The sequence below is a fragment of the Meles meles genome, chromosome 14 (assembly GCF_922984935.1).
Source record: "Meles meles chromosome 14, mMelMel3.1 paternal haplotype, whole genome shotgun sequence".
Classification (NCBI taxonomy): Eukaryota; Metazoa; Chordata; class Mammalia; order Carnivora; family Mustelidae; genus Meles; species Meles meles.
In genome coordinates this window covers 76,281,136-76,297,937 of record NC_060079.1, presented here as the reverse complement: position 1 = coordinate 76,297,937, position 16,802 = coordinate 76,281,136, and the positions used below count along the sequence as shown (strand labels likewise).

The following is a 16,802-nucleotide window of genomic DNA, read 5'->3' as shown; positions in this document are numbered from 1 at the left end:
TGCATGCCCATCTCCAGGATGTGGCCCACCTGAGCCATCAGTTAAATCAATCTTTCATATGTTACGAATTTTTAAAAAATAAATGTAAGAAAATATTTCAGAATAAACTGAATTACCATATGAAAATAAATACCAAAGAGATTTTCACAAGACCAGCAAAAATATTTTTGCATCTTTAGTATAAAAAAGCAAAGAAAACCCTACACTTTGAAAAAGGTAAAAGATGGTGGGTAATTTCTTTCAATCAGTTACAATATAGCACTTCTTTTGAGCTTACTTCCCAAAAAGAAGAGAATGTAATAACGTAGGTTATAAAACTCTGACTTACATTAGTGGTAAATAACTTTCACTGAACAATGGATAACTGGGTTTTTTTTCCTCATTTAATACCCACAACGACCTATTGATGTCATATTCTATTTTCACACTCTGTATTACAGCCCAGGAGATTGAGGCTTAGTGAGGTTAAGTAAGATATCCAAGATGAAACAGTGAGTAAGAGGTAGAAACAGTGTGTAAGAGGTGGAAGCAGGGTTGAAACCCAGTTCTCCCTGACACCGACTTCTCTGCCTTAAATATTCAACCGTACCATAGTCAGTGTCTGAGATGATCTGCAACACGTGTGTGTCCAAAATATTTGTGTATAATGTTTCGTTTCCCTTGGTTACAAGGAGCTCGTGCTTAGGAGATGGGCTCTGCTTGGGGTAGATGAGTACCTGGTTAAGATGGCTTGTATTAGGACTGAATTCTGCCATGAGGTCCTGGGATCATATTATACGAATGGAAATGAGGATCCCTGACAATTCAGCCCCTCGCAGATAGCACTCACTGTAGTTGGCCTGTGTAGAAATCACACCTGGCCTCATTCTGATAGCTCAGGTTCAACGTGACCAGCCTGCTTTCCCTCTGATAGAAAACAGTCACGTACGGTGACCATAACAGCACAAGCAGTACATTTGGGGAATTCATTTCCAGAATGAGTTCTCTCTGATGGAGAAAATCACGTGGCAAACTCTGTAAAAATACTTACTCCAAGCCACACCCATAGATTCGTATTTGTAGTGGGGCTAAGATTCTCAGAATAGGTTGGATTAGAAATCAGTGCTTTAAAACCTTAGTTTTACATTAACACTCCCAAAGAAGTGTTAATAGAGTAGAACACAGACTTTGCATGGCTTCTTCAAAGATAAAACTGGAGTCTTCAAAGAATGCTAAGCTTTCAGCCACTATACCTCCACCTGCGGGGAACTTGACTTCCCTGTTCCCTGAAGGCTGGTTCCTTCGAAATGTCTAAGAAGCACCAGAGGTGATCGGAGCCTCTTGTCATTCCAGAGACCAGGGGTGGGTGTGTCCCGAGATCTCACTACTATGCTTCAGTGACTCCTACCTTATTTAGGTCTTAGTGACTGAGCTGGGCAGGTGTACTGTGTGGTTGAGGGTGCCTGGGGGCGGGGGATCTGGCACATTCCACATCCTTCCCTGATCTTCACTTTTAAGGCAGCTACATGTTCTTAACACCAGTGAGCCCTGACATCATTTGACCCCAAAGGATGGACCCCTGTCGGAGTGGGAAGGAGTGTTGCTCCCCGCCATTCTCAGCCACACTGCAGCCAGTAAACATGAGTCTATTTGGAGCTCCTTGTATGTGTGTGGCACTTTGTGTTCCTAATTGCTGATTCATAACGTGACCTCATAGGTTAGACGTGATGATCCTCATGAAAGAGAGGAGGAAAGAGCTCCTTGCCATCCATGAATTAATGGGCAAAATCACCAACTGAAAATCTGTAATCTTGGCCCCGAATTCTGGTGGCCATTTTCCAGCCTGCCAACTGACTCCGTGCAGATAACTTCTCACCCCAGATCTTGTGGTTTCTCAAGCAAAAGGAAAAAGAGTTTCTGCTTAAGGAGCCCTTGGCCTAGATTCGCAATGTCAGGGGTGGTAGCCTTTGTCTTATGACCTCAAAACAGTTTTCACGTTTCCAGTTTGGAGCTGATCAATGAAAGCTCTGTGTCCTGACACTTCACTTTCCTGATACTCTGAATACATTCATGTACCTCTCCTTGCTGAACCCTTGCTCAGATGCCAATTTCCCTGTCCGTGCCACATGGCGGCACATGTTGCCCATATCGGCAAAATAGTGAGCAATATAATTAAGGAGGTGAAGTGGGAGAAAATAAATGATTAAAAGAACCATTCAAATACAACAAGGTATGATGATGATTTAAAATGCTTGCTTTCAAAAGAAAATTGCATTTGGTCATTTAAATTACATACACTATTTGAAAAATATTTAATTTTACCATTTTGATGCACAACGAGTTCGGTTCTTTATGGTACGTCTTTGTCAATCTAGCCATTCAGGAATGGATTGCAGAATGGAAAATCAGATTAAGATACTCTCAGCTTTACAGTAAGGGGAAATTTATTCCCCAGATTCTTAGAAAACAGGCCAGATTTACTTGTTTCTAAAAAGTGGTGTGATGTCAGTATTATTTCCTGCCTCAGACTATTTGTCTTGTTTCCTAATCCCTCTAAAAGTCCCAGAGAGCAATTAAAAGTTTTCAAAAATCACTAAGTAGTCTCTTTTCTGCAAATTCCAGGGTGCGGCTAGGGCTCCAAAGCATCCAGCATTAGCAGTAGCCAGGCCAATTCATAAGAGCTTTTAATTAATCCTGAAAGCGGAGGCCAAATAGGAGTGAGAACGAAGCCAGATGATTCTCCAGAAAGAACCCAAAAGGCGGGAGCCGTCAGAGCAGGTTCGTTGTCAGCACAGGAGAGGGACCACCTCTGAATGCAAGAAAGTGGGCCTTGTTTTTCTGCCTGCCAATAGGAATGAGGCAAGCCAGGCCCCAAGGTATCAAAGGATACATTCACTATCCTACCAGGGGCAGAGACTCGTGTGTGTGTGTGTGTGTGTGTGTGTGTGTAAGAGAGAGGGAGACAGAGAGAGAGATTCACTCCATGGGTTCAACCAGAGGTGTGTTCCATTTATGACTTCTCTCCAGAACGTACAATGTAAACAGAAGAGAAACCTACTGATGGCCATAAATGACAAGCTGCTCTTAGGCATGGTGTTCCCTGTTGCATATGGGTTTGTTGTGCTGCGTACCTCCTTCTTTGTACCACTGACAGTTTCTTTGTGGAATGCAAACTTCAGAAACACACTTGGTGTAGCTGAGCCCCTATGAGTATTTTTTACAACAAAGGGACCACATTTTGGCTGCAAGAACACAGTGTTTTTCTGCTTATGTTCAATTCTTCAAGGGAAACAAGAAAAATATAAACAAGAATCTGTATCTTTATCTGTCTATCTATCTATATATCTTCTGTAAATTCCTGTCAATGGTGTATTTTGTGGAAACCTTGCGAATAACTTCAGTAATCTCTTTCGTAAATTAGCGTGTTTGGCCTTTTTGGCCATTCTCACAAACGAGGGACAGATTGTAGTCAGCTCAAGTATATCAGACACACTTTGTCAGTTGTGGGGGAAGCACAGATTTTTGTCTTTTCCCCCAATATGCCAATCTCTGAGAAAGTAGTTTACAAATTGTTTGCTACGGTAACAAGTGCTTGTTTACAACCCCTGAGAGGAAGCTGTGAACAAGCTACACCCTACGAATGAGGGGGTAAAAAAGTTGTTCTCTTCTGTCCCTGCAACTTCTTATTCTCTCTCCCACAGGCTCTGGCATTTCCCTTTCCAGGATACCCGGTGCAGGGGGTTAGGGGGGCGCGTGTATCTGCCCTAGATCTTACGTCTGTTGATCCTTTAGTGGCCACGTGACTCCATTGGGAGACCTTCCCAGTGGTCACCATCCACCACCTACAGCTGCTCCTGTAATGCTAGGAGCTGATATCTGTCTCTCAAAGCATTCATCATGCTCTGCTGTGGTCATTCCTTTCCTAGGTGGTAAAGCCTCTAATCTGGAAATATCTCAGTTGTCTCCATTCTTAGCATGTTCTGTGGCATAGAATAGGTCGTTCAAATTTAATCATTTTGAATGAATAGATGGACAAATGAAATAAAGTGGCCCCACCAAGAATATGGGGAAAACAATTGCCAAAACGGGGCTAAGTAATGATAAGCATAGTTATGTTCATAAGTTGACAGTCATTACAAAAGGCCAGCACTAAACATGTTGCAGCAAGCAGTGACAGCAGTTGGATATCAGTAGAGAGAGGTGACCTTGGGAGTAACGGATAGAGCAACTTGAACACAACATGTTGAGCTGTTGCATTTGGCGTTAGTGAGTCCTGTGGATAGATGAGAGCAGAACACAAGGGGCACATGGTTCGCTCTGATGATTATTACCTTTCTTTTAAAAATGTGAAAGTGTGAGGACGTCGTTGTGCGGATTGTTTTTTAATAATAGCTGAAAAGGTTCTCATTTTACAGAGAAGGAAACTGAGGCTCAGATGGCCAAAGTGAATTGCCCAAGGTAATTAAGTTGGTTAATCACGGAACTGAGATGATAATCCTTGTGCTCCCATATATGGCTCAATCAATGCTCTCTACTATCCCTACTATCAGGAGCAACGATTAACTTAAAACCGTACAACCCTTAAGTACTGAGGTATTGTTTGGGGGTAGTTATAAACAATAGTTGCAACAAGTTGAGGACACAATTTCTTAGATCTCAGACCCCTACATAATGTTATTTGTAAATATGGTATTTTAAGAATTAAGAAATAAGGGCAGCTGGGTCAGTTAAGCTCAGTCAGTTAAGCATCCAACTCTTGATTTTGCCTCCGGTCATGACCTCAGGGTCATGAGATCAAGCCCCGAGTCAGACTCCACACTCAGCTGGGAGCCTGCTTAAGATTCTCTCTCTACCCTCTGCCCCCTCCACCTTCCCTTTCTCTCTCAAAACAAAACAAAACAAAACAAACAAAAAAGCCGTATGTCAGGCAGATAATTAGTGTCTTTTGAAAAATAATTAAGTGCTCCAAGGGATTCCAGTATTCATTTTGAAACATGAAAACTACTAAAGCCAAAATTTAAACAATGGAAAATCCATGCCAATTTTTTAGATATCACACTTAGAAGTCCCATAAAAACAATAGGATCCAATTGTTGAAGAATTTCTTCTGTAGTTACTTTATAAGAAAACAAATACTCAAAATGGATGAAGGACCTCAATGTGAGAAAGGAATCCATCAAAATCCTTGAGGAGAACACAGGCAGCAACCTCTTCGACCTCAGCCGCAGCAACTTCTTCCTAGGAACATCGCCAAAGGCACGGGAAGCAAGGGCAAAAATGAACTATTGGGATTTCAGCAAGATCAAAAGCTTTTGCACAGCGAAGGAAACAGTTAACAAAACCAAAAGACAACTGACAGAATGGGAGAAGATATTTGCAAAGGACATATCAGATAAAGGGCTAGTATCCAAAATCTATAAAGAGCTTAGCAAACTCAACACCCAAAGAACAAATAATCCAATCAAGAAATGGGCAGGGGCGCCTGGGTGGCTCAGTGGGTTAAAGCCTCTGCCTTCGGCTCAGGTCATGGTCCCAGGGTCCTGGAATCGAGCCCCACATTGGGCTCTCTGCTCCGCGGGGAGCCTGCTTCCTCCTCTCTCTCTGCCTGCGTCTCTGCCTAGTTGTGATTTCTCTCTGTCAAATAAACAAAATATTAAAAAAAAAAGAAAGAAATGGGCAGAGGACATGAACAGACATTTCTGCAAAGAAGACATCTAGATGGCCAACAGACACATGAAAAAATGCTCCACATCTCTTGGCATCAGAGAAATACAAATCAAAACCACAATGAGATACCACCTCACACCAGTCAGAATGGCTAAAATTAACAAGTCAGGAAATGACAGATGCTGGCGAGGATGCGGAGAAAGGGGAACCCTCCTACACTGCTGGTGGGAATGTAAGCTGGTGCAGCCACTCTGGAAAACAGTGAGGAGATTCCTCAAAAAAACGAAAATAGAGCTACCCTATGACCCAGCAATTGCACTGCTGGGTATATATCCTAAAGATACAAAAGTGGTGCTCCGAAGGGGCACGTGCATCCGAATGTTTTTGGCAGCAATGTCCACAATAGCCACACTATGGAAAGAACCTAGATGTCCATCAACAGATGAATGGATAAAGAAGATGTGGTACATATATACAATGGAATACTATGCAGCCATCAAAAGAAATGAAATCTTGCCATTTGCGACGACGTGGATGGAACTAGAGGGTATTATGCTTAGCGAAGTGAGTCAGTCGGAGAAAGACAACTATCATATGATCTCCCTGATATGAGGAAGTGGAGATGTAACATGGGAGGTTTGGGGGGGTAGGAAAAGAAAAAATGAAAGAAGATGGGATTGGGAGGGAAACAAACCATAAAAGACTCAATCTCAAAAAACAGACTGAGGGTTGCTGGGGGGAGTGGGGACTGGATAGGGTGGTGGGGTTATGGACATTGGGGAGGGTATGTGCTATGATGAGTACTGTGAAATGTGTAAACCTGGTGAGTCACAGACCTGTACCCCTGGGGATAAAAACACATTGTATGTTTATTTAAAAATTAAAATTAAAAAAAAAAGAAAACAAATAAACTAACACATAGATAAATTTTCCATAGATTTAAATAATGGTGGAAAAACACATTCCTTCATTTAGCCAAAAAGTAATTATGATGGCATCTACTATGAATTAGTCAAGATTCTTCAGAGAAACAGAACCAATAAGATATGTACATAGAAAGCAATGAGATTCATTTTATTTATTTATTCATTTTTATTTTTTCAAGATTTTATTTATTTATTTGAGAGAGAGAGAGAAAGAGAATCTCCGGCAGGCTTGCTATGGGGCTTGATCTCAGGACTCCGAAATCGTGACCTGACCCAAAACCAACAGTGCGACACTCATCTGAATGAGCCACCAAGCACCCCAGCGGGATTCATTTTAAACAATTGGCTCATGTGATTGTGGGGACTAGCGAGACCCAACTCTTCAGAGCCGGCCAGCAAGCTGGAAATTACAGAATGAGCTTGTTGCAGTCTTGAATCCAAAGGTAGTTTGGAGGCGGGATTCTTTTTAGAAGCCTTCAGTATCTTTTCTGAAGGCCTTCAGTTGGTTAGATGAGGCCCACTCATGTTATATAGAATAATCTACTCTATTCAAAATCTACTGACTTAAATGTTAATCATATCTTTAAAAATATCTTCATAGCAACATTAACAGGTGTTTGACCAAACAACTGGGCATCATAATCTAGCCAAATTCACTCATAAATTTAACCATCACAGACTGTGTGTCAGGGACTATATGGAATTGGAGGCTTCACTGGGGGATGAATAGTCAAGTTTGGAAGACAGCCAGTGAACAGCTGACCCCTGAAACATGAATTTCACACTTCCCAAGAGCCCAAAATGTCAAGTGTGGGTACTTTGAGAAATTACAGGACAGACTTCTAACCCAGTCTGAGAGACTTGGAGTGGCTCCCCTAAGAAGGTGACATTCAGGCAGGGAGTCCCAAAAGCTGAAAGATGGGTTAACCAAACAAAGATGGGAGGAGAGATTCCCAAGCAGAGGAAAAAGTCCAGAGGTAGAAGGATCATACCAAGAGCTGGGAGAAGCCCACCATGTTGGATACCAGGACACTTGAAAAGGGAGGAGCCAAATCCTTCATGATCTTACGGATGAGATTTGCCACAGACAGACCTCAGTTAAGACAGGTTATGAAAAGTCTGTCTTAATGCTCTGTGGCTAATGGATCAGAAGGGCTGAGTGGCTGCAGGATGACCGGTCAGGGGGCTAGATAGTGGTGCTGGTGGAGGTGGAGATGGTGAGAGCTGAAGGAGCTCAAAAGATATTTTGGAGGATATTAAGGGACACGTGATGACGAGTTATGGAAGTTGAGGGAGAAGTAGGTATCAAGGAGATTCCACAATCTCAAGCTTGCTCAGTACTTTGGATGAAGGTCTCATGGTGCTGCTTGTTAGGAAGAACTGTTGTGATGGAGTCCATGTTCAGTAAGGGGTGCAGAGTTGGAGACACTTGGGGTGTAGCCAGGTGGAGACATCTAATAGGTAGGTAGACACATACCACTGAGACTCCAAAAGACACCTAGGGTGAGAGAGAACTGAAACTATGGAAATGGATTTGTCTGCATAGGGAGAGAGATATCATGAGAAGAGAGAGGAGGCTAAGAACCAAGCTCAGTGAGGGCCAGTTACAGGAGGAGAAGATGAAAAAGGAGAATGACCTGAGAAGCAGAGATGAAACCAGCATCTTCCAAGTCAGCAACACTGCATCTCTCTCTCCCTAACCACAACTGGGAAAGGTTTTCTGTTTTTAAGGACTTGCATGATTGGGGTGGACCCACCCAGAAACCAGGATAATCCCTCAAGACTTTTAGCCTTGTTCACATCTATAACCTTAATTCCACTTGCCACGTAACATAACACATCCAAGTGTTCCAGAGAAGAGGACGTGGCCATCTTTAGGGGGCCGTTATCCCACCTAACACTAAAACAACTACGTGGAATGCTTCTCAGAAGTCGCAGAAGATAAAAGCTGAAAATGGTCCAGTTGGATGGGGCACATGGAAATAAACTAGAACAAGTTCAGTGGGTTGGAGATCATGAAAATGGGCTAAAAATTCCATCAGAGGGATTAAAAAGTAGATAATCTTTTTCAAGAAATCCAACTGTGAGTAAGGAATGCAGGTCTTGAAACCCACTTAAGCATGAGTGAATATTTATTAGGACTGGAAGAATCATTGTCTATTTTTAGAGTTTGGCTGATGGTAGCAAGAATTCTACCCTCCCTAATTCCAGAGAGCCTCTTGTTTTATCATGAGTATCTGAGGGGAGTGAACAAGGAAATAATTAACATTAACAAATAAAAATAAAACCTAGATGATTTTTGTTAACTGTGACAACGAAACTAAGATAAATAACAAATATACATTCTGAAACTCTTGATGTTTATTTCCACTTCTAAAAAGAGTAATCATCATGTAGTTTTAGATACATGAGTTCCAGGGCAATTAATCATCTAATAAATGTGTCTCTAACAAGCATTTGCTAATAGCTTGATGTTGGCAAAAATAATATGTTTCAAATTGGCTGCCTCTGAAGCCAAAAGATTTCAACATAATATCTGTACTGATGAGAGTTGTGCTTAAAATGAGAATCAGTGTTACTATGAAAAAAAAAGTAGAATAGAAAAGGAAAAAAAAAAATACTCTAATACTTAACCAACCAGTGAATCATAATAGTTAACAGTTATTGAGTGATTGACTAATTCCTAGTGCTATTCTGGGACTAGTAGGTTGGCTCCTTTAGTCATTACAACACTCCTACAAGTAGGTAAAAAGGCTATCCCCAATTCAGAGGTGTGGAAACTGAGGCAGCACACACTAGGACTCGGGTTCCAATCTAAGCAGTGGACAAATGTCGAGATTCCAGCAGCAATCAGTAACACCTGACACTTACTGTCTGCCGTGTACCCTGTTGTAAGTACCTGTAATGACTAATGACTTAGGTCATTACAGAGTCCTGGGAGAGGCATTTCCCTGCCATCATCTGAGGAAGAAACTGAGGCACAGATAGGGGAAGTCACACATGCAGTAAAGGCTAAGCTAGAAGTCACATCCAGCAGACTGCCTCCGCAGTCCAGTTTCCTACCCAAATTGCTGAAAGATGATGTTTTTTGAACTTTGTCATGGAGACTGCGCTTTCTTAAACCTTGCTGCTGTTGTCTTCTTAAAGTCTTAGAAATGAAAAAAAAAAAAAGGTAATTCTGATGGGCTTCCCTCTCTGACGTGCACCTTCCTCTTCCTTAAGTTAAGACTTGGGCGATGCATGAAGTTTCTTTCAGCTGCGTAATCATGTACAAAACGCCGTGGGTATCATGCGTCTGAGTTCCTTCTGTTCTTCTGACAAGTCTTTATTGTTGTGTTTTTGCATGTGTTTTGACTGTATGCTGCATTTTATGATTGTAACGATTACTAATTATTTATCATGAGCACTTATTGAGCATTATTGTTATTGTTGAACCATTCTTTAACAAGCTGGGCGCCAGGCTGAGGGCATCCCTTGGTTTCCTTTCCTTCATCTTCACCCAGGCTTTGCTCCTGAGTCCGGTTGCTCTCCCTAGCTGACAAATAGGGAAACTGACCTTAGAAACACTTAGAACTGTGTTCCAGTCACACTGCTGGAAGTTGGCAGGGCGTGAGCTCAATCCCAGCACAGCTTCCTCTGAAACCCTTACCACTTTGCCCGAATGTGCAGGTTCCACATCAGAAACTTGGGTGAGACCTCAGCAAGGATGGATATTTGGCCTACATATGAAAAGGCGAAATGAGGAGAAATACATTCTATGTCTGTCTGAAACCATCTCTCTCTCTGACATAACCAGGTGGTAATTTCCACAGTGAGAACTTTCCCCTGGAGTTTTGCATGTGGGATCCAAAGGAGCAGCTTAACATGGGACTAGAGGGAACAATTCTTTAAATACTTCTTGCCCGAAGCCAGTAGACAGATTATTTCCTTGCAGCTAACGGAACCCTGAAGGAGAATACTTGAGGTGTCTGAAATGCAGGTGAGGCTTCTAGGGCTTTGTTTATGGCTTAGAACTGGGTGAGCTGGCACCAGACCTGAGGTGAGTGTGTGTGAGCCCGTGCATGTGTGTGTGTGTGGTTGCCTCAAGCAGGTGAGGGATCACAGAGAATTACGCGTCAGACTCTAGAGAAAGCATATTATATACAGGGAAGAAAGCAGCCAATTGAATAGAAGAGGGTATTAAAGAAGAAACGGGACCCAACATGTCTGCCTCAATTTGGACGTAAACTGAGGGACGGAGACTGTCCTGGGGACGGTCCCCACTTAGGAAATGCCTAGAAACGTTGAAGTAGTGGGAAATGAGTTGTAATAAAATCACAGATTTGGAAGGCTTGTGAAATCGTCTAGCCTCAACTTTGGCCACTGCACAAGCCGTGTGAATTCCCTCAGATAGCAGCTTTTCAGGGCCCATTTTAAAGGTCAGCCCAGAATGAGACTCCCCAGTCACCATTCCAATGATGACCTGTACTCGCTCCCAAGAAAGCCATTGCTTATCTAAATCCTTGCACATCAATTTAATCTCCACTTACCCTCCACAATGATGAAACTGGGATACATCACCGTCCACATAAAAGACCCTCATGTTCCTAGAGCTGTCACCAAATCACCCCATAATCTCTTTTTTCCCAATGCCATCCCTTTGGTTTCTTCAGTCTCGGCTTGTTTCGTCTGGTTTCATTTCTCAGTTGCACATCTGCCAACACAGAAGGCCAAGTGTCATTTGTGAGACTCATAGTAGTTGTACCATATGGAGAATGACTGTCATCATTTCCTATTGCCTAGAAGTGGAAAAGTCAAATTTGTGCCCACAGTTAGGTTAAGCATTTTGTGAATAACAAGGAAACCCCAAGCACATTGACATTCCTTACAAATCTACAGGAAAATTCCTTCCTCTGCTTATCCAGGTCTTGGTCTTTAATGACAAAAAACAATGATGGTCATGGTTGTTCTTACAAAGCACTATGGTGAGGATGCATCAGGTATCATTCGAGAATGTTTACTGCGGTCAATGCTATGAACACCGTCCAGGAATCATGAATTTGACCTCTGCGTCCATATTGGGCAGCTATTAGTGAAGGCTGATTACGTTATTCATTTTAATCAACATCTACAAGGGTCGAAATCGGCTAACCTCTTTGTAATTTGTTCACAGAAACGTAACCTGGAATAGCTTAGCTATCCCAGATACGCACTGCTCACCAGAGCTGGAGGAAGGCTACCAGTGCCCCCCAGGATTTAAATGCATGGACCTGGAAGACCTGGGACTTAGCAGGCAAGAGCTGGGCTACAGTGGCTTTAATGAGATAGGTCTGTCTTACCGCTAAAACACATTTTCAGTTTCTATTTTACAATGTTTATGAAATGGAAAGAATACTTGTGTGGTTGATATTTTCTGTTAAGATTGCCTGTTCAGCATTTAAGAAGCACAGCGGCAGATTTTAAGCTTCTGCCTGGATTGTGGTATCGTCTGCCCCACAGTCTGTAAACTACAGTCTGCTTGGATGGGTATTCAGCAGGGTCTGTAGAAAGTGGAATATCCCTGATTTGAGACTATTTTGGTTCCTAATTAGAGCACTTAAAAATATGTTGTTGAGCCAGGTTCAGGGCTTGTTGACTTAAAAATAAGCAAGACTTGTTTTCTTTCCACATGTACCTGTACTCCAGTAGGCAAGGTAAGTCTTATGTCTCTGAGATAGTAGCCATTAATGAGTGCTTGAGAACTGGAAAGTAATCCTGGAACAGATACTTACTGAATATCCATCAACGGTGTCAGAGATGTGTGGGAAGTGTTTATACATGAATATGATGTGCTCGCAAATGTATACATTTATCTGCGGCTTGTCCTATGAAGTCCTGAAATGTGCCATAATATACAGGAATGGAAGCTCTTAGCATCTGCCATTTACTTGATATCATTGCATTTATTTTAATTCTGTGCAAGTTGTACAAATTTCATTACTGAATCAAAGAAAAAAAAAACCCACCCATTATTTTATGCTTTGAGAATCTGTCTTAGCCACCCGTAGATTGGGTGGTTGCATCATGTAAATTCATCTCTCACCAGTCTAGAGGCTGGAAGTCCAAGATCAGGGTGGCAACACGGTTGGTTCTGGTGAGGCCCCTTGCCTTGGCTTGCACGTGGCTGTCTTCTCACTGTGTTCTTACGTGGGGGTGGAGGTGGGGAGAGAGAGTGAGATAGTGTATGGGAGAGAGGGATGGAGGCAGGAAGAGGGAGAGGGAGAAAACTGTCTGACCTTTCCTTGTAAGGAAAATAATCCCATCATGAGAGAGCACCCTCCTGACATCATCTAGATTGAATCAACCTTCCAAAGGCCCCATCTCCTACTACCCTCGAATTGGGGGTTATGGCTTCAACATATACAGTCAGGGTTGGGAGAGTACAAACATTCAGGCCATAACAGGATCGTTATCAGAATCATTTGGAAAAAAGAAAACAAAAACCAACTTTTCCTTTAAGTTTCAAGGCCCAGGTGCATTTAAGAGCATTTAGACACTCACAGGGTCTTAGAGAAAAGTCTCAGTGTATAGAGAGTTGGAGGTTATGCTCCTTTGGAAGTCAAATCTATTTTGTGACTTTTGGTGTGGTTTCATATCTCGGTGGGCAGCTGTACAATGCCGGGTTTCATGGCCAGGGAAGAAAGCATGAGTTCCTTTCAACCCTGAAGGCAACTGCTATGAACCTAGCCAATCAGTCTTTGCACATCAGAAACAGTGCCTGATATTCTCCGGTCACCCCGGCCTTTAGTCATATCAGCTCTCAGGCAGACTGCAGGGTGACATCAAGAACTCTGGGCCAAATACTGGAATTTTGGAGAGAATATGTGAAGGTCTTGCATTGACTGAGGAATACTTTTTGGCGATATGAACTAAACCACAGCCTCTGGATAGAGTAGAATACTGAACTGGGCCTGAAAAACAAAATAGTTGGTATTAAAAAAAATGAGTTTTGCAAATAACATTCCTAAATTTTTATTCTTACATTTTAATATGCCTTCGGAGGTGGATTTCCAGCATTGAATTTAGATGGATAATCTTTCTTCCCTTTGGCCAATGGTACAATTTCAAAAAGTCAAAAAATTTAGAAGCCAGCAGAGGTGGAAGCATTTCAGTTTGCTGTTCTCTTCAACTCACCAGGCTTTGGAATCAATCCAAAGCCTTCCTCTTGGCTCCTAAGAGCAGAGGACTTTTATGCATTATACCAATGACTTTCAGGGATGAGCCGGAAATCACAGGAATGGTATGGGAGATGGGATATATAGGTTTGGTAAGCTGATGGAACAAGCTGCAGGAATCCTAGCAGCTGGGGCACAGCTAGAATGCATGGCTTCTTGGAACCTGCATCTCCCCCTTTCTCTGAAAGGGGGCTCACTGCGTGTACCCATATCTTGTATGGAGGGCGGCCAGCATTCAATAGCGAGGCTGTGTCCTTGCACAAAAGCCTCCAGTCCTTTCAAATCATATTGCTAAATCAAGCCACTTCCTGGCCATTTTGAATGCAGCAATTGTGCCTGATCTCAAAAATGCAGCATTATATTCAAGCTGATTCAGCTTTCTCCACTATGACTTCCAATGACTAACCAACGGACAGCCGGTACTCTCTTTGAGGGAGGGAGTTTCCTCATAGAGTGTGCTGGCTTCAGAAGCCTGACTCAAGTAGAGAAATGCCCTCGGGGCAGCGGGCCCCCACAAAGGCAATAATCTTACTGTTTATTTGCACATTTATCTCCCAAGGATTTAAGCTCCTTGAAAACAGGAAGTACATTTTTTCATCTCTGTGTCTTCAGGGCCTGGCGCAATGCTGGCCTCTATAAATATTTACTAATGGACTGAACAAAGTATATGTTCCTTTGAATTTGACAGTGACCAGTCATGTTTGTGTTGGGATATAGAGCCATAATGGAGAATTAAGTTGTTTTCTTGTTGTTCTTTCCCTCAGTTTTCTGTTTTTGTTGGCACTATTCGCCACTCCTCATGACTTGCCTTTCTATACAAGCTCAATTTGGTCTGCTTGTTTCTTTTTCTCAAATGATGCTTGAGTTCAATGCCATTGAATGACGAATTGTTACATAATGAATTGTTAACTTTGTACTATAATCAAAAAATTTTTAAATGGTCACTGTAGTTTGGACTGAAATGGTCTGATACTATGAATCTATGTAGATACACAAGTTGTAGTGTTTTTGATGACCCTTAAAGTTTTTATGGAAACAAAACATAACTTTCACCCCAAAAATGAGGAAAAGAAGTTATTTTCTTAGACACACATGATCATCTTTCTTTGCATGCTGTTGAATTTAAAACAATTAGATACCTAATTGTGCATATAAATTTGACCAATGTATTTCATACGTAAGTAAGCATGATTAATTTAAAAAGAAGCACATTTCTTCTTTTTACTAATCAAATTGTCATACAATACATTGAATTTCAACGCATTTATGAAGTTTCATTTATAAGTAGCTTTATGTCTCATTAAAATTTAAAATTGATGATGGCGAGAAACTCAATTTTTGAAACATATTAAAAGTCAGAGTCATTAAAGTAGAAAAATTACACAGAGCCCCAACTGTAAAATTGCAGAGTAAAGACAACTTCGTGTCTCTGAAATCAGCCACCATCAAGGAGACTGAGAAACAGAGATTTAATTTTCATATTCAAGACTCCCAAAACCCTGTAATTAATAAACCACAGATGGGAAGACCGGATTATCTAACAGCATAGTTCCTGAAAGGGTTCGGTCTACTGAGGTTCTCGGGCAGAGCCAGCAGAATGCTGACATTAAAAATAAAGAATATTCCCATAGGAGCTCAACAGTCCTCTCCTGGAGCCGGGGAATCAGTGTGTGGCTGACCTTGGGAGCTTTCTGGGACTCAACAGGCTCCCTCAAAGTGGAGCCCTTGTTCCTGCAAGCAGTTAGTAAAGAAATAAAGAAGCCAGACCCTGTTGCTGATCCGAGTAGACATATACAAGGGTCCAACCTGGTTGTACCTTAGGATGACCTTGGGGAGTTTTTAAAACACACCAAGCCTCAAGCACCACTCCCGGCCTGTTAAATGAAAACCTTGGAGTGGGCGCCTGGGTGGCTCAGTGGTTTAAGCCGCTGCCTTCGGCTCGGGTCATGATCTCAGGGTCCTGGGATCGAGTCCCACATCGGGCTCTCTGCTCAGCAGGGAGCCTGCTTCCCTCTCACTCTCTCTGCCTGCCTCTCTGCCTACTTGTGATCTCTCTCTGTCAAATAAATAAATAAAATCTTTAAAAAAAAAAAAAAAAAAAGAAAACCTTGGAGTGATCACAGGTGTACGTGGTTTTTAGAAGCTTGAAGGTGCTCTAATATGCACGCACAGTTATGAGCACCTGGACCGAGGCAGCAGTGGTACACAGGCAAACACACCTGCCTTAGGAAAAAATTTTAAAAAACGGCCTTCTCTCCCGCAGTGTTACCTGACGAATACCCGGTCCTCTAAAACTGATTTCAGGGCTGAGTAACAGTCAAAAAGAATGAGGACCGTATCCGTAAAAATGCATTTTTAGGTATGTTTAAAACTGAAAAAAAAATCCAAGAGATATAATTTTTTAAATTGCAGAAGAAGACAACCTAAATAAATGGATTTAAAGGGTACCACTGTCTCAGCAGAGGAGCAGAGAGCAGTCAACTCTGAGGCATTCTTACTAAAGTGGCTGGGCTTCAGAGCTAAAGGAAGCATCCAATGGGCATCCAGAAAAGAATGATCAAGTCGGTTCTTTTTCTTTCTTTTCCAAGCGATGCTAAAACAGGAGTAGCCCCTGGAGGAACCCGGGGCCTGCAGTCTGTTCTAAAAGGAATCATCAGAGAGGACTGAAACTTGTCAGAACTCAAGTCTAGGTTACAAGGACACAGGGCTTATGAAGTCTTCAGAGAAAGAACATGTCCAACTCATTTTGGTTCCTGTTGAAGAAGCAAGAACTCAAAGACTTCCTTTTACATCATTCCTTCTTGAAGACACTCGGCCAGTCAAGAAGGATGGGTCATGAACCTAGTCTCTCGTATCTCCTCACTGTAAAATTAAAGCTAATACGACTTCAGAACTTCCAGGGTATAATATAAATATTCCAGTTTGTGGTCGTGTAGAAGGGGCAAAAAGAAAATCAGGGGAGGTAGTGTAATGACGTTAGTGTCCTTGTACACAGCAATAAAGAACGCATCGTCTTACACAATGTGTGAATCACGTG

The 16,802-nt window shown here is 42.1% G+C and overlaps 1 protein-coding gene across 4 annotated transcripts in view; it reads left to right on the top strand.

The window, feature by feature from the left end:
- Positions 1 to 16,802, top strand: part of NALCN (sodium leak channel, non-selective) — a 319,112-nt gene that overhangs the window by 44,921 nt on the left and 257,389 nt on the right. For all 4 annotated transcript variants that reach the window (XM_045978577.1, XM_045978576.1, XM_045978575.1 and 1 more), the window contains exon 7: positions 11,725 to 11,879. In XM_045978577.1, coding sequence (XP_045834533.1) covers positions 11,725 to 11,879 — 155 coding nt within the window. The remainder of the gene's footprint in view (positions 1 to 11,724; positions 11,880 to 16,802) is intronic.